General features: G+C 37.2%; 3 protein-coding genes across 3 annotated transcripts; 2 read left to right on the top strand and 1 right to left on the bottom strand.

Annotated features, from left to right (window-relative positions):
- The first annotated feature begins 156 nt into the window (after nucleotides 1-156).
- Nucleotides 157-2,543, top strand: LOC110821785 (cytochrome b561 and DOMON domain-containing protein At3g25290). Its single transcript, XM_022051731.2, has 3 exons — nucleotides 157-879; nucleotides 1,422-1,676; nucleotides 2,071-2,543. Exons 1-3 carry the CDS (start codon nucleotides 238-240, stop codon nucleotides 2,332-2,334), a joined length of 1,161 nt encoding a protein of 386 aa, XP_021907423.2. The 5' UTR covers nucleotides 157-237; the 3' UTR covers nucleotides 2,335-2,543.
- A 2,726-nt stretch (nucleotides 2,544-5,269) lies between these two features.
- Nucleotides 5,270-18,746, top strand: LOC110821655 (lipase class 3 family protein). Its single transcript, XM_088215838.1, has 14 exons — nucleotides 5,270-5,839; nucleotides 6,999-7,108; nucleotides 10,017-10,079; nucleotides 10,162-10,354; nucleotides 10,591-10,695; nucleotides 10,794-10,924; nucleotides 11,059-11,626; nucleotides 12,159-12,224; nucleotides 12,455-12,531; nucleotides 14,634-14,915; nucleotides 15,738-16,077; nucleotides 16,166-16,318; nucleotides 17,232-17,765; nucleotides 18,284-18,746. The coding sequence occupies exons 1-14, from the start codon at nucleotides 5,570-5,572 to the stop codon at nucleotides 18,470-18,472; spliced, it is 3,081 nt and encodes a 1,026-aa protein (XP_088071964.1). The 5' UTR covers nucleotides 5,270-5,569; the 3' UTR covers nucleotides 18,473-18,746.
- A 288-nt stretch (nucleotides 18,747-19,034) lies between these two features.
- RABA5B (RAB GTPase homolog A5B) lies at nucleotides 19,035-20,855 on the bottom strand. The gene is made up of 2 exons (XM_088215839.1): nucleotides 20,313-20,855; nucleotides 19,035-19,574 (listed from the first exon to the last, which is right to left on the bottom strand). The coding sequence occupies exons 1-2, from the start codon at nucleotides 20,644-20,646 to the stop codon at nucleotides 19,252-19,254; spliced, it is 657 nt and encodes a 218-aa protein (XP_088071965.1). The 5' UTR covers nucleotides 20,647-20,855; the 3' UTR covers nucleotides 19,035-19,251.
- Between the last annotated feature and the right edge of the window lie 1,788 nt (nucleotides 20,856-22,643).

Below are 22,643 nucleotides of genomic sequence, written 5' to 3'. Positions count from 1 at the left end.
AAACCAATAGCCTAATCACAATCTGCCACATCATCACCCACAAACTCCTTCAGCACACGTGGCATTTTTCTATTTGTCCGTTAGGAAAGAAACAGACTTTACAGACACAGACTCGGGGGAGAATCCGCAACCGATCGCCTATTTATTCCGCCAAATGGTAGCATCGCTGCCGAAAGCTTTACCGTTACTTCGAAAAAATTAGAAAGCAAAAGAAAAAAAGAGAAATCATCGACTGCAATGCCGTCGCGTCTTCACCGTAAACTCTCTCTCTATGCTTTTGCTTTCTGGGCTTTTCTAATATCACCGGCGGTGTCGCTTACTTGCACGTCTCAGACCTTCCCCAGCAACGATCTCTATCCCCACTGCCTCGACCTACCAACCCTCTCAGCTTTCCTTCATTACTCCTATGATTCTGCGAACTCAACGCTCTCTGTCGCCTTCTTCGCGCCTCCCTCAAAACCCGGCGGATGGATCGCGTGGGCAATCAACCCGACGGGCACAGGCATGGCGGGGTCGCAGTCTCTGGTTGCCTACCGGGGCTCGAACGGCGTCGTAACGGTCAAGACCTACGACGTCGCGTCCTACGGCTCCATAGTTCAGTCGAAGCTATCGTTCGATGTGTGGGACACGAAAGCAGAGGAGGTGAACGGAGTGATAAGGATGTTCGGGAAGGTTAAGGTACCCGCGGATTTGGCGGCGAAGGGGACGGTGAATCAAGTATGGCAAGTGGGACCCGCCGTTGGAGCGAACGGCGCTCTGGTGAAGCACGAGTTCTTGGCGCCCAATCTCAATGCCAAAGCGACGCTTGATTTGAGTGGTGCACAGGGCGGGGTTATAACTACTGCTGGTGGAGGAGATTCTAGGCTTAAGAAGAAAAATGTGAGTAACAAAAAAAAATTCCAGTATTTTTCGGTTTTCTGAAAGAATTTATTAAAAAAAAAAACAGTTTTCAAAATTTTCTATTTCAATTTCCTTGTCGGGTCTTCTTCTTTCTTAATCTTTGGGTAGGTGATTTACCGTTCAAAAATTTTATAGAAAACGATTTTTCCCTTTTTTTGGGGGTGGTTTGATGATAACTTTACGTGTTTGGGAACTAACCAGAACTCAAAACTCAGAAGAATGTATTTTCGAAGTTGTTTTTATTAAGTTTTCCACTTCATTTTCAGCGCAGTTTGACTTTGGAATGTAATTTTTCAAGTGGAAATTTCTTTTACGCCTGATCTGACACTGGGAGAGATTAGATCGAAGAGAAAGCGAAATGGGTAGTTTATGCGTGATGTGGAGTTTATGTTTCTTCCTTTCCTTTAATATCTGAAAATTGGCGAAGACAGATTGAGAATTATGTGTAATCTGTGATAGGATTTTGACGGTGTGAATCTGATTCTTTTTTTTTTTTTTTTCACGTTTACCAAAAATGGCAGATTCACGGGATACTAAATGGATTGAGTTGGGGGATTCTGTTTCCTCTGGGAGTGATTATCGCACGATATGTGAAAACATTTGAATCTGCAGATCCAGCATGGTTTTATCTTCACGTGTCTTGCCAGTTATCCGCCTATGTTCTTGGTGTTGCTGGGTGGGGCACCGGCCTCAAGCTCGGAAGTGAATCCAAAGGCTTTCAATTCACTTCTCATCGCAACATTGGGATTGCCCTTTTCTGCCTCGCAACAATTCAGGTAAATTCCTTTTTGCCCACTTCACTTTTCTCCTCTCCACATTGCTTACCTCCAACCCTGAAAGAATAAATTAAAAGACCTGAACTTCCATGCCAAATTCTTTATGATTTTCTTGTTCGAGGCTTCATCTTACCTCATCACTTGGTGAAAAACTATCCATTTGTAAAGGATTTGTATGGATATCTTCTTTTTGTCAGTGATGAGATAAAAATAAGAGCTTAAAGGGCACTGTATGGATATAACTATGTAGATGTAGATTGCAGTGTTTTTATGTGACAATTTTTTTTTCTTTTCCATTTTTTAGGCAAGTGGGTATTTGTTGTGATGCTAAATTTGGATCTGGGTTTGTTCTAACATGATTTTTTTTTTTTTTTTTTGTATTTGGTTCTGTTAGATTTTTGCATTGTTCTTGAGACCAAAGAAGGACCACAAGTACAGATTTTACTGGAATATTTACCACCATGGAATTGGGTATTCTGTCATCATCCTGGGAATTCTTAATGTGTTTAAAGGCCTTAACATGTTGAAGCCTGGGAAGAAGTGGGAATCAGGTTACATCGCGGCAATCGCCACCTTGGGTGGAATTGCCTTGTTTTTGGAAGCTGTTACTTGGATTATTGTTATCAGGAGAAAATCAAGTCTGTCTTCCAAGGCCTAGTTCAGATTATTAAAACACCAGCAGTCAATGAAGGCCGTAGACAACAGACAGCAGACAATGGACAAATGCTCCAACAATTGCCTGCTCTGCTCATCTTGATACTAGACTCCCTAGGTAGCATATAATATATATATCTTCACCTTGTTTGATATGTTCGTAGCTCTATCTATTGAAATCTTGAAGACGAGACGAGAGACACTTTTCTTCTACTTTTTCTCAACCTTTTCTGTAATGGGTTGGTTTCATACGCTACTGTTATTGCTCAGTAAATAGATATAAAAAAAAAAAAAAAAAGGAATTTGCTCACTTCTTCTGTCTGGTGCTTTGATTTCCGATCCTTTGGTCTTTTTAATTTGCCTCCTCAACATTGATGATCCTTGTCAGTCGTGTTCTGGATATATCATATCCTTACAGTTCCCATGGTTGGATGATTTATACAGAGAAGTTTGTTGTCTATCAACTCAACTACCATATTTGTCATTACCTCCCCTTTGTTATAAAGAATGGATTCATTTTGTTTCGTGTTGGAATATTGTAATTTAATTTAGAATAATTATTCTATGTTATTTCCTAAATAAAAATGACTACTTTTTTTTTTTTTTGCAATTACAATTGTAATAATTTGGACTTATATTATTTAACTTCACTGTATATAAGGGTGGTGGAAAAAAAAGATTAAAAAGCACAATCTTGATCTTGAAACAAAGAACCCCCCCCATCATAAAAGTTACGATAATCATAATAATGTGATCTAAGTTTATTTGAAAATTAAATTAAGAGTGTGACATCCATTATTTATGTATCTATCTGAATCGTATGCTTTTGTTTTTTGGGGGGTTGGGGTGGTGGTGGGGGGGATTTTAGGAGAAGGAAATTTCTTCAAATTGTTGGGTGTAAAAGCGTGATTGGAATTTCTTCAAATATATTATATTTGCCAACTTGGAACTAGAAGACACTTAGTTTGTGGGGGTCAACAAATCTGGGATTAATTGAGACTTGATTTTGACTTTAATGGAGTTTGATTAATTAAGAGGTGGGACCCATTACAAGCTGGATAAATTTAATTAGTTTTTTTAAAAAGGCAAAAATAATAGAAAGCCTTCCAAATTTCAATAATTGTTGCTTTTCTAATTTCGATTACACTTCTCTTAATGTGATTCCCTCGTCTTAAATTCACTTCCTTCCTTCTTTACCATCAACCAGATGCCTCCCATTTTACAGGACAGCAGTTGGATTGTCTTCTCATTAACACAAACCTTTAATAATTTGGAATATTAACTTTCTGGGTCCCTAACCAGAAACTTATATTTGCAAGTATTCTATTTTTATTACACCAGAGTCATACTCTTTTCAATATATTTTATTTTTATACCCTAAAACCTCTTGTATTGTTAAAAATCTTCTTTAAATTTTTTAAAATTAATTAATTTCATATATTCTTATTCAATTTCACACATGTCATTTTGACTCGTTCACAAAATATTTTCCAAACATCAGTAGTACAAATAAATGATAATAAACAAATGCAATCATAATAACCAAAAAAAAAAAAAAAAATTAAAAAAACAAGGTAAAGTGAACTCCAAAATAATTTTTAATTAGATCGCTAAACAATAATTTTAATTAAACATAAATGTCAAGTAACTGATTAAACAAACATTAAAATCTTAATTTATGTAGATTATAAACTTCAAAAATGTTTTTAGCAAACAGTCATCGAAGAGACAAGTAGGTATGGGTTCAAAAGGTTGGTGCGAAGGCACATGCAGAGCAAGATTAGATAAAAAGGTACTTATATTTACAATAATAGACAGCGACCATTGACTGTTCATAATTTATTTGACCACTGACGTGTTACAACACTCACGAGCATCCAAACCCAAGTTAGAATTTTTTGTAAGGTCCATTAATTGCATTGTGTTCATGCCATATACTCCCATCGCATTCTTCTGTCAAAACCATTGACTTTTTTGAGAAGATCAAAAGATTTGACTTGTGAAAATATGGAGATCTAGTTCACCACCACCTTCCCCTTTCACAAATTTTCCATGCAAATGATTTGTTCATTATTTTTTTAAATGAATTATATTTAGAATGTGAATTGGAGAATTGAAAGATAAGAAATCTTGTTTTATTTCAAACGACGAATTAAAATCTCATGCAATTTGATGGACTTTTCTTGGAAGGAAAAAAAAAAGTGCTTTTCTTTGCGTTCACATTCTTGTAAGAAGAAATTAATTATGATGATACTGAAAATATAATATTTTAAAAAATAAAATATAATGGGCCACGTCAGAGTGATGATATGATGACTAAATAAAAGATTAAGATTAAAATAATGGGGAAACAAATTGGTCTGACATCATAATTACATCACTAACCCGCCCCGATCATTAATCAGCTACGGCTCGGGTAATAAAAGTGGTTGCGTGCTGAATGCGATTGGGATTACGCGCATGCCTTTGATTATCTGGTCCCTCCCCTCCTTTTACTTCTCTTTTTATTTTTATTTATATATATATATATATATATGTTTGGGAAAATACTATTTCTTTTATTCTATAAAAAAAAAGTAAAAAAAAAAATAAATTAAATAATCAAGTTGCTTAAATTTGGTCCGAGTTGCCCAAGTGGTTAGTGGTCCATGTAAAAACCCCAGTCCAGCCCAAATAGAGAGAGAGAACCATTCTAATTGATTGGGCCAAATGATTGATAATCCCAATCCATGCAGACCATATAATCCTTCCGTAATCCATTTGATAATCATACTTATAAATTAATTTAATAATAAGAGAATACTAATTACTTTTAAATAAATTTATTTGTTTGATGGATATATTATTTATGTTTAATTATTTGGTAAATGTTTAAATAATTTTGCAAAATTATTAATCAAATTACGAAGATTCAAAGAATTATGTTCGCCTGGCCAGGGAAGGGAAAGAATTGTTACTGTAACGAATCTTGATAGCTGTCTGTCTTAATGTGTCCGATTCCTATCAAGGAAACTTAATGGGGAAATAAAAAGCCTGCGAAATAAATGGAAAACCCAACAATAATATGAAAGCTACTGGCCGGTATATGCTTTCTCAGTACCGCTCGATTCCCTATCTCTCTCGAACTTGCTTAGGAGTCATCTCTTTCTTTCTCTCGCATGCTGCTGGCATTTCTTATCTTCTTCAATTCAAATTAGGGTTTGCAATTATATCACAAAATCGCCATTCAAGCCAATATAATGCAGCTGGAGGCGATACAGACTCGAGTTGAGTCATGGATCAGGGACCAGAGAGCGAAGATCCTGAAGGTGTCGTGGGGCCCGCTTCAGTGGAGGCTGAGGTGGCCGCCGTGGAACAACGGAGACAAGGAGCAGAGGAAGAGGATCCAGCAAGAGTACGAGAAGCGCAAGAAGCAGCTGCACGATCTTTGTCGGGTTGTCAAAGCTGAGTCATTCGCTGATTTGCAGGATATACTCTGCTGCATGGTCCTTTCCGAATGCGTCTATAAGGTATATATGCCTTGCAGTTTCGCTTTATGGGAACTCTCCTCTAGTCACTGAATTGTTGCTTTTGTTTGGTTGTTGAAAACTCCTGAGGAAAAAAGTAATGAATTGGAACTTTGAGTTTTTGTGAGAGTTTGCACGTTTAAACTAAAGTTGAGGTGAAGTTAACTGTGAACTAGCATCCTGAGTTGGCCGCATGAATATTTTGTCACTTCCATTTCTTTTCTCCAATTACATCTCTTAAACCTGTTCACTTGGATTTTGGGAATCGGGCATTGGTTGGGTCGGGATATGGATGTTGGAAGATGCTAAAGTGATGTTTCAGGGACTTACTGTTACGTGTAGATGCTGATCATGCTACTCATGTTTTTTTTTTTTTTTGTGATAAAAAGGGGGACCTGTCTGTGCTAGTTATTTTGAGGTGTATTTGCAATAATGGGCTAGTGCATCTTTGAGATAAATGAGATAACAGAGGTCGGTTTGTGATTTTTGGAGTTAAGTGTCTCCATTAACCAATGGAAGAAACCAATGGCGCTTGAGATAAGAAACTATTCTATTGCAATAAAATGTTTGAGAACTGGAAGATTAGGGGTACAATTGATGTAAGGAAATTGTATTTGTCTGATCTTGAGACTCTTCATAATAACCAGTTCACTGCTTTTTACTAGTGTACTGCTTCTCTGTTGATTAGTGATTATTACCTAGAAGGGACCAACTTGAATGGGCATTAAGACTCATATTTACAGTTCTATCTGCTGTGTGTATGAAGGTGTTGCTCCTGTGCTTGTTTGTCTGGATGTGCAAGCATGTATGTGTATGTGGCTACTGTTTGTCCCGATCTCTTCCTTTGGAGAGCGAAAAAACTTCAACTATCTATCTATGCCTTCGAAGAAGTAACTACTGTTCTTTTCATACTCACAATCAAATTTTTTTGTCCCTCCTTAAAGAATACAGAAAATCAGTTTGGATGCCTTTGAAATGTCTTAAGGCGGCTTTAATTATTTGTCATTAGCATTATGATTATGATCTAGAATTTCCATTTCTTTGAGTGCCTTAATTTGAAGGTTTAGAATGCCATAAACACATAGCTCTATCATGGATTTGACAATTTATTGAAATACTTAATCTAAGAATTACATGTGTTATTTTTGTTTATGCCTGGTAGAGACCTGCTGCAGAGATGGTTCGGTCTGTAAACAAATTTAAGGCTGATTTCGGTGGACAAATTGTTTCTCTTGAACGAGTGCAGCCTTCATCAGATCATGTTCCACACAGGTTATTTAAAATCTGTAATATCTAGGGTGCAATACTCTATTTCTTTCTATTTGGTACATCAACATTCTTTTGCAATAATTTTAATCCTATGTTGGTAGGAAACTTTCACTTGCACAATCTAGAGTACCTTATGTTTAACTCATATATGCTATGGTGGAACTACAGGTTACAGGTTATTAAAGAAAGATCCAACGGTTATTCAACATTATGGTTTCATGTTTTACACCCTATTATTGTTTGATCTGTCCTTTGTCTTTAAGACTCCTGTACCATCAAATAGTTTGGAACTGACTTTTGCCCATGAAATTTACCTTATTTTTGGCAGTATTCACAAACTAAATGTCAAGAGCCTTGGTCATTGACTCTGACTTAGCTCCTAGGAGTAGAGAGTTTTTTGAGAAGAGGGAGAGAGTGGGAAGAAGGAGAGATAGAGAGAATTTGGAGAGAAATAAGGATAAAAATTAGAGAGAGAATTTAAATTTGAAATTTCCTGGATAATTCAAAATCTTTTTTTTTGAGATAAAAGTATGATATGTATTAATGTAGAGGTGCCAAGGGGATGCTGCCCATATACATAAAAAATAGAGAAAGAATTTACAGATCAGTAAGTATATATACAATGGAACCAAAGTCCTCCAATCTATCAAGGTTGTAACCTAAAATAATAGATTCAAAAAAATGTAACCATCTATACTTGATAGTGACAAAATCTAACTCTATACCCTCAAAAACTCTATTGTTTCTTTCTTTCCAAATAATCCAGAAAATGGTTAGTGGAATTAATATGTAGCATTTGTTTCTCAGTCTAAGCCCCTCCCATGCAAGAAGTTCTCCTTTGACTGAACCAGTCATAACCCAGGGAACGCCCATGAGACTAAAAATCTCAGACTAAATCTTATAAGTGACAGGACACCATAATAGTAGGTGGCTGTAGGTTTCCAGATTATTTTGCCATAAGAAAAATCTGTTTGCCATTTTTTTTTTTTTTGAGATAAAAACATATATATTACTTATATAGCACCAAAGGGGGTGCCGTCCCTATTATTTTGATAGTGCCTCCCACAACAGCTCCTTCAATAACCTGCAAGAACAGTGTTCCCTTATATTCCTCCCCTGATGGCATGTTAGGTTCAGCAGAGTTCTATTCTCGCACTACCAGGTCATCATCCGTTTCCTCTGTAGCCATGGTTGTCTTTGCTTGACAGCGGTGGCCTGGAAAGTAGCTATCCTCGTAGCAAAAACAAGAGGCAGAGGATTTCCTTACCTCTGTTTCCTTCTGGATATTCCAGGCCTAGGTTCAGAATTCTTTCCTTGTCCTTGGTCCAAGGATTCGCGGCAATTACATTTTGGTTGGTGAGTGATTGGTGTGTTCCTGCAAAGTGTTGGTTCTTCGTCATTTCAGTAATGGATTGTTCCTATAACAACACTTGTTCAAATGCTTGGTTCAGATTTTGAGGCTTTAGCAGCCTAATCATTGGCCTCAATTTAGGTTTGAGTTTGCTAATGAAACTCGAGATGAAGAGTGTGTTGATAGCATTATCAGTCATCATTAGAGCATGAAGATGCTCAAATTGTTCCTGGTACTCCAGCACTGTGCTATTTAGGACGAGTTTATTGAATTACTCAACAAAGTCACGCTAGCAACACCTCTGAACGTCCTACACAATTTCTCTATGAAAATATTCCATTGCAACTCCACATTTTTAGCTAACCAAGCCAGGTACCACACATCAGCAACTTTGCCCAAGAACGCAGTTTCCACTCTGATCATAGGATGTTCCATTCACCAAAAATTTTTCAGGCACTTGCGAACCTAGGCCCTCAAATTGACTCCCTCAAGTAGGGGAATCTCTACTCTGCATAACAACAGACTACTATTGGCGCATCTTGTGTGTCCATTGTTCCCAACGACCTCAAGCGTAGTGGGCGTGAGAAGTAATCCTTTTCCTAAGGTTTGAGGAGGGTTCAGGTTCTTATCAGAACATTTGGATCCTTTGGTCTAGCTTGTCCATGCAGGATTTCCGCAATCTGATTAAACTGCTAGTGCTTTGTTCTTGCGTTCGTACATCTTGGGCATGAAGTCTGTTAGTCTCTGATCGATGTCCTTGACAGAATCTCCCAGCTGCTGGAGTTTCTGCTGTTCCGAGACTACCGGCTTTCATCTGGTGCGAGTTATTGAAACGACAGAGAGTTGCGCGTCCTTGTAATTGAACTGCGTTGATACTACTTTGTCAAGAGCCTTGGTTATTGACTCCGACTTACCTCTTAGGAGAAGAGAGTTTTTTGAGAAGAGGGAGAGAGCGGGAAGAAAAAGGAGAGATAGAAAGAATTTGGAGGGAGAGTAGGATAGAGAAATTAGAGAGAAAATATGAATTTGAATTTTCCCAGATGATTCAAAATCTTGTTACAATCTTTATTTATACTAAGCCTTAACTGTCCAGTAGGGTCCATTACCAACTACCTATGCACACAAATTTTCCTGCTTACAATCCCTTTTCAAGTGGAGCCTAGTGACCCACATCCTTAGCCTTACGCCTGGAGTAAACCTGCAAGTGTTTGCTGTTGCTTACACTAACTGCTCAAATTATCTAAACTCTTATCTTCTAAACCTTAATGCCTGCTTAAGAAGGTTAATGTCAAGTAAGACTTAACAGTAAGACAACGGAGAAAAAACATCTTAAATAAACGTCTTTACCAGCATTTGTTACTAAATTATGAAGAAGGAACTAAGTGCACAACCCCATTTAGTTGAAACCAAGAAATTGGGTCTAGCCTAGTTGCATAGTCATCTGTCAGTATTGAAGGTAGTCAGGTTGCTATTTTTCTAATTTAAGAGTCTATCGTCTTCATTAAAGTATGTTAAACTTTTGTTATCTCATACTTCTTTTCCCCATTCACCTCCTTGCAGGTATCTGCTGGCAGAAGCAGGTGATACGCTATTTGCTTCCTTCATTGGAACTAAGCAGTACAAGTAAGTGATTATATATTCATGTATTTAAGTTTTACTACTTTCTAAATAATTATTACCTTGGATTTTGTTTTGCTTCATGAAGGGATGTCATGGCCGATGCGAATATACTGCAAGGTGCTATATTTCATGAGGATGCCATGGAGGATACTGAATGCAGTGAAGTGGTTGAATCTGACCAAGTTGGACAACAAAAAGGGAATGGGGAAAACCGTTGGAATCCTCTTGAATCAAAAACTAAAAAACAAAAACCTAAACCTAAACCTGCTGCTCACCGGGTATGTGGTTATTCTTCGTGTAATCTATTAAAATATGTTTAGCAGCATATGTTGAATTTTAAGCATTCATTTTCATTTTCTTTTTCTTTTTTCACTTAATATTTTAAATGGCTTTGTTTGTTGAAAATATGTAATACGGGTATTTTTTCCCATTAACTTGCAAGTTTGCATATCAGGCATATGTTTGGTTTCTAACTTTATTCATCATTCTTTTTCTTTCATGCTATTATCTTTAGGGTTTCTTGGCTCGTGCTAAAGGGATACCTGCTTTGGAGTTGTACAGGCTTGCTCAGAAAAAGAAGCGAAAACTTGTACTATGTGGACATTCACTTGGTGGAGCAGTAAGTTTGATCTGCTTGCTTTCTTTTGGGATATAGCAAAAACTTGTCACTTATTGTCTTCTCATCTTTATTCTTGATGTTTGTTGTTATGTTTGTAGGTAGCAGTGTTAGCTACGCTAGCCATATTGAGGGTCATTGCGGCATCCTCATCATCAAAAGAAAATGAAAAAGTTCAGGTCAAATGTATAACATTTTCCCAACCCCCTGTTGGGAATGCAGCTTTGAGGGAGTAGGTTCCACATCTATATATATATATATGTATATTTATTAGTAAATAACTATTGGTGTCTGTTTAAGCAAAATCAAGTGCATGATTTTTCGTTCCTTCTAATGGGCCTTAAAAAACTTTGAACTTTTCCACAGTTATGTCAACAGGAAAGGGTGGCAGCACTATTTCAAGAGTTTCTGTATTCCTGAGGATCTGGTACCCCGTATATTATCTCCTGCGTATTTTCATCACTATAATGCACAACCCTTGTCAGTGCCTGGAGAGGCTGAAACTATGGTAAAGGAGGGTCAGGTTGATAAATTAGGGGTAGACAAACTAAAAGAGAATGAAAAAGAGCAGTTGGTTTTGGGTGTAGGCCCTATTCAAAGTTCCTTCTGGAGACTTTCTAGGCTTGTTCCTTTGGAGGGTGTTAGGAGACAATTCAATAAGTATGGAAGAAAAAAAGTTGACACTGTAGATCCATCTTCTGCAAATGATTCTTTGATCACATCTTCAATTGAGGATGCAGTTGTTGAACCACAGTCACTTGAAATACAGGAGGGTACTGATGGCATCTCTCTTAAACCATTTCCTAATACTGATGATCAGCCACCTGATGGAATGATGACTGGGAAATCAGCAGAGAAAAGCAACACTAGCAATGGGGCAGGAAGTAGATGGCGTAGGGTGCCTTATTTACCTTCATATGTACCATTTGGACAGGTAAATATTAGGAACTAAAATAGTTAACCTGTTATACATACACGAAGGAAAAACACAAATAATATCCAGTGATAAGATTGTTTTCTGCTTAATGTATTTGGTGCTCTTTTCTGTTTCTTTGCTATTAGTATAAGTTGATTCCCGAAGTTTTATTGGTATTGTCAACTACAATTCTTATAAGTGGTTAGTTCACTTGCATGCTTAGGAGATGAGAGAAAATTTCTGATTGCAGCCCTTTTCTTTTGTGAATTTTGTGTTCATGTTTCTTTGAAGTCCTGTACCCTTTAAATATTAGATTTCTGTTTTTATTGGGCCTGCATAGGATGAACACAGTTGGAATTACAATTTTTTAAGATGTTATTACCACTTAGAATCCCTTGGTTTTCATGGGTCGTGTTCTATTACAGAGGTATGGTGGTACTTTCTTAGCTTCCCCTACAATCAGAAGCTTTATTTTATTTTCATCAGAAATTTATTATACAATTATAACCTTTATGGAATGGGTTTAGCAATAATGTCCTATTCATTTCAGCTGTATCTCCTGGGAAATTCGTCTGTAGAATTGCTTTCAGGTGCAGAGTATTCAAAGCTGACATCGGTACGAGCTTCCCTTGCTTAACATCTTTGTTTAATTTTGTCCTTTGGGCTCTTAAACTTTCTAGTTTCTCTTGTAGAAAAAATCTATGTAAGCTTTTGGTTTGAACAGAAAAGTTCATAGTTGTAATATATTGTCTTCATATGCTCTTTTACGTCTGTGAGGAATTACTGTTCATGGATTTCATGGGGTCTCTCAGTTTGTTTGCTTTCTTTTGGCAAAGATATTTTCAGGTCAAATCTGTGATTGCTGAACTGAGGGAACGCCTTCAATCGCATTCGATGAAATCATATAGGTCTCGATTTCAGAGGTGATACATCTCTTCGTAAAAGTTTTCTTTTTCTTTCTAAATTTTAGTTTCTATTTATAATTGTAAGTTTCCTTTAAAATTGGTTAGAATATCTTTTGGGTCCTGTTCGATTTTTGAACTAAAGGTCCTTCTTTTATTTATATACTTTAGCCTCAACTTTGTTGTTGGTGTTTTGTATTTGGTGTTCACTTACTAATGTGAGAAAGAATAGTCCATCATCATGGGAACCAGATAGGCCTCTGATTCTGTCCCAGATGAACTAGAGCATTTGGCATGATCTTGGAAATAGTGTGTACAACACTTCTACGAAAAATAATTTTTCTTGTTTATCTAAATACTCGTGTTGGAAGACCTAGTAATTTAGTATAAAAGAGAGATGTGATACTTTGAGAAAATTTAATAAAGAACTAAAGATAGAGATCTCAGATCTCAATAATCAAATCAATATTTTATTGTTTGTATAGCCATATGAATAGTCCAAATAGGAACCAAACTAAACTATCCTATTCGTAGGTATCTAACATCATTAGAACAAGAAAACTTTAACTCTATTTAAGAAATAAGTTAAATAAGAGAATAAACTAATTAATTGAATAAACAATAATGGAAAATAACTAAAATAGGATCCTAACTGAATAAGAAATAATAAAATCATATTAATAATAAGACTTAAGTAATAGTTCCTAAATAAGCTAAACACCTCTAATATTATGTAAACATTATAATTATGTACATATCTTTTAAAGAAGAATATTTACAATTTAGAATCTTCTTTTTTGCACGACGTAGAATTTTCTAGTTCTGCCTTTTGCATCCCCTTCCTGCCTGCTCCTCTTCATCAGGAAAAGTAATTATTACAAGAAACTGAAAAAAGAACTATAAGTGTTAAATTATGCTAAGATTTCCCTTGTAAGATGAAGATATATTTTATGTGTTGATTGTGGTAGATGAAGTGGGTGTAGGGATAATGAGTATGGTTTTGGCATTTTCCTGTGGAATATTGTTCTTTGCAGCACAAGATAATCAATACTAACTACGGACTGCACAAGAATAGATGGGATTACCTGACTAGAAGTACCTCCACTTACAGGAGTCCCTGGAAGGCCATTTCAAAGTTGTATGATGTTTTCCCTCCCTCTTACCAGGTCAAAATCAGGTGATGGTTCATGTATGTTGTTCTGGGAAGATCGTTGGATTGGAGATATCCTTCTTGCTAATCTCTTCCCTCGTCTTTATAGTCTTTGTTTGCGCCATCACACTCCCATATTTCATTTTCTTAACCAGATGGATGGGCATGCCTCCTGGATTTTTTTTTTCTTTTAAGAAATCTTGACGATTGATAATCTGAAGATATAATTTCTTTGCTAAATTCCCTTCAGCCCTTTCATGTTTCCCCTTTCCCTGACAATTGGATTTGATTTTTGGAGTCTTCTAACTTATTTTTGTGCAAATCTCTTTTCACTTATCTCGCACACTCTCCATCTACCCTTAATGAGCCCATTTCTGGAGTTCTTTGGAAGACTGGAATTCCTTCCAAAATTAAGGTTTTTGCTTGTACGGTCAGTCTAGTTAGGCGTGGTACCAATGATTTATTTCAGACATGGGACCTAAAGTGCCATTTCCCCTGATGTTTTGTGTGCTTTAAGGCAGCAGAAACTTGTAACCGCCTATATTTGCATTGTGAAGTGGAATGGAGGCTTTGGTTTACTCTTGTTTTAACACTTTTGGTTATTGTTGGGTTGTTCTCCCCTCCATCGAATGCTTCTTTTCTTGCTTCTGCGAGGGAGGTGAGAAGAAGAAGGATGTTCAACTGTTGTGGAAGGTGCTAGTCTTGCTGGTTTATTGGTGTTGTGGTTTTTATTCGTACTTCGTGGGCTAAGGTTCATGGCCATGTCTCTGTGGCTATTTTGGATAGGGACTGGGTTACTTTGTTATTTTTATGTATTTATTATTCACCTTTGCTTTTTAGGAGGATTTCTTCTCCTCAGGGTGTGTACTTTATTCCCTTATTCTCATAAATTTTCTTTTTCCAACTGAAAGATTATTAGCTTAAAGCTTTTGGCATCGCTGGTTTCATTTGCTGACATACTGTTATTTTGCAGAATCTATGATCTCTGCATGAGTGATAATGCTTCGCTTTTCTTAGGAATGGAGCAGCTACAGCAGTTTCCACATTTACAGCAATGGCTTGGGCTCACAGTTGCTGGTACAGTAGAGCTTGGACACATTGTTGAGTCACCAGTTATTCGGACTGCTACTTCTGTTGTTCCTTTGGGATGGAATGGTATTCCTGGTGAGAAGAATGTTGAACCTTTAAAGGTTGATATCTTTGGTTTTGGATTGCATTTGTGTACACTGGTTCACGCCCAAGTGAATGGCAATTGGTATTGTCTTTTATCACCTCTTTCTGGTTTATCTTAATTTACCTTTCAATCTACTTTTTTTTCCCCAAGCAACTAACACAACAAGCTGCAATTATATTTTTGGATGATATGGTACCACTAGAACCAACCTACGCATAGTGAGAATGTATATCTGTGATATATTGCAAAAATTTTTCATTACATCTTTTTTTGCTTTGTATTATATGAATCTGTAATTTGCTAATGTTGCTTTTGCTGCATATGTTTGAGGTTACCCTTTTGCTCTTTGGCAATATGATATTCTTCTTAGGTGCCTTATCATTTTTAGACCTTGTTCGATTCCGCTCTGTTCATATGCTTTTCATTTAGTTACTAGTATATCTTTGGTTTGAATCCTTTTGCGATAAAATTCTTATTCCAATTCACATGCTTTTATATTTGATGAAGTTCGGATGAATTAGCTTTTTAGTTTCTTTTCTATGAGTGGAAACCAGCTGATCTAAGCCAAAATATTCAAATACTTGGACTTAGTTTAGTTTACTGTTGAAATTGATCTCGGCTCAAAGTTCAATCTGAACTCTTTTTTTCTTTGAGCTCAGGCTCAATCAAAATGCCATTATTCGGAAGCTTGGGCTTGGTTTTGGATAAATAATGAGTCTTGTTGAGTTTGAGCTCGATGTGAAGCATGACCAAGTTTTATAAAGAAGCCCAATTTCAAACTCATATAGGCTTGAAACTTAGGCTCAAAATTAGATATATTTATTTATATAATCATAAGCACTAATATATGATTATTAAGTTCATTGTGATTTCATTATTTTACATAAATCATATTTGATTCAGGTGTTCAACTACTGTGGAATCCTTTCCTTCGGCCCCATCTTATTCTTCAAATCCTGATGAGCGGTCAGAACTACAGAAAATTCGTGTCCTAGTTGGAGCTCCACTGAGACGACCCCCAAAACATCAGATGATTGCAGATTCTTTGTTGCCACTGTATTCTTCTGCTGAATCTAGCACTGGTAATCTTAAGCAAGAACACAATTTAGGGTTATTCCAAGAGGAAAAGTCCATTCAACCTGAAGGGTTGAGTGATTTTTTAATCTTCTGCACCAGTGATTTTACAACTGTTTCCAAGGAGGTGCATGTTAGGACTCGTAGGGTGAGACTACTGGGCCTTGAGGTATTCACATTGTCCATCTGAATTTACTCATTTGTTTTTATTTTCGTTTCATGGTAAGAATGAAAGACTTGATTTATCGTTTTTGTAGGGTGCTGGTAAAACTTCTCTTTTCAGGGCAATACTGGGTCAAGGCAAGTTAACCACCATGACCAATACTGAGAATCTGCAGTTGGAGACTGATGTTCATGAAGGCATTACTGGTGGTATATGCTATACTGATGCAGCTGGGGTAAATTTGCAGGTATGTTTTCAGTGGAGTTGGTTTCTTTTGATATTTGGTATATTGATTTCAAATTAAGAGGGTGTTTGGGTTATTTCACGCTTATAAGTGAGTTTAAACACTTTATTGCAATCTTCTTGTTTGGTAATATAAAATACGAAGTGCTTATTAGGTTCTTAAATGTAAGAAGGTAAAAAATAAGCAGCTAACTTCTTAGGTTCTTATTTTTTTAATCTGAACTGTTCTTTTGATGTTTACTTAAAGTTAACAATATGTATAAAATAAAGAAGTTATAAAATATTTGAAACAAACATAGTTTTTTTATTAATTTTATTACAAAAAAATAACTGCTTATTTTTTGCAATCATCGCTTTATTTAAAGGTGTAATCTTTATTTTTCTAATAAAAATTATCTGTTTTAACTAACTTAAAGCATTTAATTGCCTTCAGCACATTTCTTTAAGCAATTCCAAATACTCTCTAAAATGATCATCTCAGAAAGGAAAAAGAGAAACTGATTTTCCCTCTTTTGAGAGCTGTAGAAGGTCCTGGATTTAATAGACATAGGTGCATGCCGGGGGTTGTATTTTCCATGAAGTCAAAGATGAGTTGGAATGAGCGAATCCCAGATATCATTTCCGTATTAAACTGTGATGTCATGCTGAGGTGTGATTTAATGGCTCCCTGGAATATTTGATGTCATTCTTGTTTTCACTTTGGAATGTTTGTATGTGTTTCTTTCTGGGCATGCATTTCTTCCCCCCCGCCCCTCCCCTGCTTCTGCGGAATCTGCAACCTAAAATAATCCATCACGTTGGTGTTTGGAGTAATTCCCTTTCTTCTTCACATATCTAAAGTTACGTTAAGAACAAATGTATTCCACTTTGTTTGGTTCCTGTGCTTATTATGTGTCATTTTTTGGGAATTGATGTAGGAGCTGATTACGGAGGCTTCTCGTTTTAGGGATGAACTGTGGATGGGGCTCCGTGATCTTAGCAGGAAGACAGATTTGATTGTTCTTGTGCATAATCTCTCCCATAAAATACCTCGGTACAATCAATCGAATGCATCACAGCAACAGCCAGCCCTTTCACTTCTCTTAAATGAGGCTAAGGCTCTTGGCATCCCCTGGGTTCTTGCTATAACAAATAAGTTTTCTGTTAGCGCACACCAGCAAAAAGCAGCAATTGAAGCAGTTGTGCAGGCATATCAAGCATCTCCAAGTACCACTGAAGTTATTAATTCTTCTCCATATGTTATACCCAGTGCAGCAAGTGCTTCTTTATCTTGGGCTGCAGCCAGCAGAGATTATGAGAGGAGGCTTGGTGTTCAGAATATTCTTTTTGCTCCGCTTAATCTAGTGAGGAAACCGTTCCAGAGAGACACCATTTTCCCCATGGAGGGTGTAAACTCTCTGTGTCAACTTGTTCATCGTGTGCTTCGGACCCAGGAGGAGGCCTCCCTACAGGTAGAAACATTTATTGCATAAATACAGAATTGTGCGTATATTAATTATTTCCTGATCTATAAGGGGATTAAAAAAGCACTGGACTCATAGGTTATCCATGTTTTGAAGTCATGTAAAAATCATTTAAGATATTAGACTTGCTTTATATGCTCAGACATGGATGCTCTGCAGGGTCCTCTTACATGTCCTTTTAGTGGTAGAGAGAAATACTTCTGTCTCATGATCAAAATCAATTTTGATATGATAATCTCTTGGTTTAGACATAAATGTTGGACTGGATTTACAGATTTATGGATATTTGTGTTATTCAAAGATGTTTCATAAAATCTCCATAGGATGATTTTTTATGAGTTGATTGACTTCGTTAAATGTCTAACATGGATATTTGAATGAACACGCATCAGATCACTTGATGTGAAGATTTTTTTCTGCAATATTATTTTTGGTAATAATCTTTTTGTAATTTCATGGAGAAAATTTTGATGTCCTTGCTGAGTCCTTTTTCATTTGTATTGAAGGAACTTGCAAAAGAGAGGCTTTTGGTGGAATTAGCACAAGAACATGCAATAGCAATAGATGCAAATAGGGATGCTCAGGCTAAGGCGTCATCCATGTCTGCTGCAGCTGTAGGTGCTTCCCTGGGGGCTGGTCTTGGCCTTGTATTGGCTGTTGTCATGGGAGCAGCATCTGCTCTAAGGAAGCCCTGATTTAGTGTTCACAATTTTTATCAGAATCAACTATCTTGTTTTTGCAGAAGCTTGCTTCTTAGTGTAAATAACCATTCATGCCAGTAGAGTTTATCTATAGTTAATTGTGCAAGGATACATCTAGTATATGCTCAACCATTTATTGATGTAAATCTAAACTGTTGAGCTCTTTGCTTTTAAGTTGTAACATACCGAGCATAGAGAATACGTTGTAATGCTACTCAAAACCCAGAAAACTGAAATGAAGATTTCCAAACATTCCACAGGTTCGAAACTCTCTTGCTCTTCCTCTTTTGTCTCTTATTCTTCTATAATGAACTCCTTTTTCATTCTCTAGCAAGAACATACTCCTCTGTGCGTCTTTATTTAAGCGTACCATTATTTTTGTCTTTTGCCAGAGATTTACCAGAGAATTAGGTAATTTGAGATTTTTTTTTTCATTATGTATATTTGTATAGTTAGACTAGTTGAAACTCTTGCTAAACTGCGGCATGACGGAATTATGAGAAAAGTGATTGTTAAAGGTAGAGCTTTGCATACACGGGAAAAATGAGAGATTGAGTAGCCGGTACTAATGAACAATTAATTATCTGTGATTTTTGTTGTTCGGATTCTCAATGACAATAAGATAAGTGGAAAAGGGATAGAAACAATCTCCTTTCCCACTTTTTCTTTCCCCAATTACTAATGGAAAGAAATAGATAAAGACAAGCCTTCAATTTGCAGCCTAGGTAAAGCTAAAAACTACAAGAGCAAAAATGACTGAGATCATTCATAGATCATCTGGAACAGCAAGAAAAATTCATCAAATTTTCCTTGGATAAGTCAGCTCCATTCTTCGCGAGGGTAACCCGATTCACAGATAACTCAGCTTTGTATGCATCTGAGTTGAGGATTTTCCTGCTGATATTATTGTAAATCTCCCGGATAACAATCTCAAAAGCCTTTCGAACATTCGTAGAATCAAGTGCAGATGTCTCCATGAAGAACAACCCTTCTTCTTCCGCCAGGGTCGTCCCATCCAGTGAACTAACTTCTCTGATATTGTCCAAATCACATTTGTTTCCCACCAGCATTCTTGCTACTGCCGTGTCACAATGGGCTGCATGCAAATGCTTGATCATTCAATTAAGGTTTCAATCGTAACAAAAATAAATAAAAACCACAAACAGCTCAAATTGGAAAGGCAAGACAAGCACAAAAAGGATTCAGCCGGAAAGGAAAGTCAACAACTCAAAACTCCAAAAGGAAACGAATCAAATCTTTAATAAACTATCTAAAAGGTTCCCAAGGTTTTCCATCTTTAGAGGAACAGTTTTTACATATTACCTGACCTTTCTTGTCGTACCCAGGAACCTTTTTTTTATCAGGAACCAAACGAGCAGCGAAAAAAACAGAGGACAAACAAGATATTCTTATAACCTAGGTGATCAAGTTATTAGTATGCCAACATTTGGCTAATCAGGATATACAGTAGTAGGGAAAAAGAGCTATCTTCACCCTTTTTAACATAGCAGTACTACCTAAAGGAATCCAGTAAAAAATCCACCATGTAGACTGTCAATTTCAGCACAGAAACTCAGTCATTCAGCGGAAGTATACGAAACTGGGTTCTGTCGCTCAATTTCTACTTCTTAAAGACACAGACCTCGTTGTCAGGTAAAACAGAAGATACTCACATACCCCTTTGAATTCGTATATTGTTGAGTTCTCCTTTCAATTAATAAAAAAAAATTTAATCAAAATTAAGTCCGAATCTTCCATCCCCTTCTCGCATTTTCTCCGGAACCAAACAAAAGGAAAACCCAAAAAATGGAAAAGAGAAGGAAGAAAAACTCACTACTGAGCTCATCGAGCCAGCGTTTCACACTCTCGAAGGTAGTCTTCCTGCTAATATCATAAACAACGAGAGCACCGACGGCTCCCCTATAGTAAGCAGAAGTGACTGCCCTGAACCTCTCTTGACCAGCAGTGTCCCAGATCTGTGCCTTGATCTCTTTGCCATCAATTTCCATCACCTGCGTCTGGAACTCCACCCCGATCGTCGCCTTCGTGTTAGTGTCGAACTCATTTCGAGAAAACCTCGAGAGCAGGTTCGATTTCCCAACTGCAGAGTCACCTATCAATACTATCTTGAACAAGTACTCCTCTCCTCCATCTTCTTCATGACCCATCGTGCGTATGAATCTGTTTCTTGCAAGAAACAGCAGAACAGTGCTTTCTCTGCCTGAAATTTGTTGAAGTTCTTGATGGGTTATTTCTTGGTCTGATGTCTTTTAATGATAATACGAAGTAAAGTTGCGGGGCTTTTAGCGTACTTGAAGACGAGGAGAAAAGGTGGCAACAGACAGGCTGCGCAATTGGCGGGGTCTAGACACTATGGACGTGAATTTTTAGGTTATTAACTTTTTCTCATTTCCAACTTTTTTGCTCTTAAGTTTTTCTTTTAAAAATTAGAAAAAAGAAAAATTCTTCGTTCATAAAATGACAACACTGGCTAAAATCTATTCAGTTCAATAGTAGGAGTAAAAAAATTATTAATTTAATTATCTGTTTTAATAGTATTCTTAATCAATTTTAGCATGCTGAAATTATTATTTTTTAATTGGGGACGAGGGTAATGTCTTTTGTTGACATTAGAGATAGGGTTTATGTGGTTGGGTTTAGAGGACCCGTGAGTTGCCTGCCTACCCAATTCAAGACCCTCAAGCTTCAATCAGATATTTTTATTTGGAATGTTAAGGCTTTCATTTATGGTTTGGTTTGGTTAGGTAGTTTGGCCAATTGAAATATAATCTTTCTTTATCCCAAAAAAAAAAAAAAAAAAAAAATTTTGAAAAATAAAAGTTTGTATAATCTTTAATTTGATTATAAAGATTGGAAAGTGAATTTTGTCAACGTACCCATGTGACATTATACCGCTAGTGCTTCGCCACTCCTTATGGGAATATCATGGTTTGAATGAAAATATTTATTGCTACATATTTTTCACACTCTTTTATTTAATGGGGGTTTTTTTTTTTAATATTCCACACAAATCGAAAAAAAAAAAAGTATTTGAAAAATACTTATTGAGAAATTAATTTCTTGATTGCAAAATACTTAAACATAAAATATATAGTTAGAGGTTATGTTTTAATATTGATTATTATGATCAATTAAAGAATTCAAAAATCATAGTATAATACCAACATTTAGTAAAACGAGCAAATGCCAGCGAAGGTCGATGAATGTGATGAAAGTTAAACAGAAATTTGAATTTGAGGTAAGAGTGAATAATTAAATAATTAACTAGTACTGAAATGTAATGAAGAATATGTAAATGTGTAACGCCCGGAAAATTGGGAAATTTTGGTTATTTTATTATTAATTATTTTTAATTAAGTTTTTTTTTTAAAAAGAGCGCCACGTCAGCAGACCCAGTCAGCAGTCCTGGCCAACCAGGACCTGCCACGTGGCAAGACCACATCGACCGGGGACGGACCACGTTGGCGATCCACGTACGCGCGATCGGACAGTCCAGATCAAGCGTGCGCACGGACGGCCCAGATGCAATCGCACGGACGGTCCAGATTCAATCAAAAATGGACGGCCCAGATTAAATCAAAATGGACGGCTGAGATCAAAAGGCAAAATGGTATAAATAGAACCCCCACACCTGACCACAAAAACCCTAGCCGCCTGCCCTCGCCGGAGAAGACGAACCAGACGCCGGAGAAGCCGGCCGCCGCCACCCGCCGTCGCACCGGGGAGATTTCCGACCGCCGATCGAGGTAAATTTCATACCCTCGACTCGTTTTTTCCACGCTGATTTCCCCTGTGGCCAAATCGGAGCCAAAATCCCGGCCAAAACCCAGCGGCGCCGCCGTGCCCCTCCTCGGTTTTTGCCTCCGATGAGGCCCTTCCCGGCCTCCGTTTGATGCAATTTTTATATCATCGTGATCACCATTCTTTTCTCTACAGGTTGATCGGAGCCGAATCACCAAAACACGATCCTCACCGGAGAGCCGCCGCACCCGAGAGCACCGCCGCCGGTAAGCTTCGGTTTTCCGTAATTTTTTGGCCCCCCGAGGGCTCTAGGGTTGTTTTATCGCAAGGACCGATGCAAGTGTGGCTGAATTCGGCCGGAAACGGCCGAAAACGGCCAACTCGAGGCGAATCGCCGCCGCTG

This window comes from Carica papaya, chromosome 3 (genome assembly GCF_054855325.1).
Source record: "Carica papaya isolate Zhongbai chromosome 3, ASM5485532v1, whole genome shotgun sequence".
NCBI lineage: Eukaryota > Viridiplantae > Streptophyta > Magnoliopsida > Brassicales > Caricaceae > Carica > Carica papaya.
This window is presented reverse-complemented; position numbering and strand designations above follow the sequence as displayed.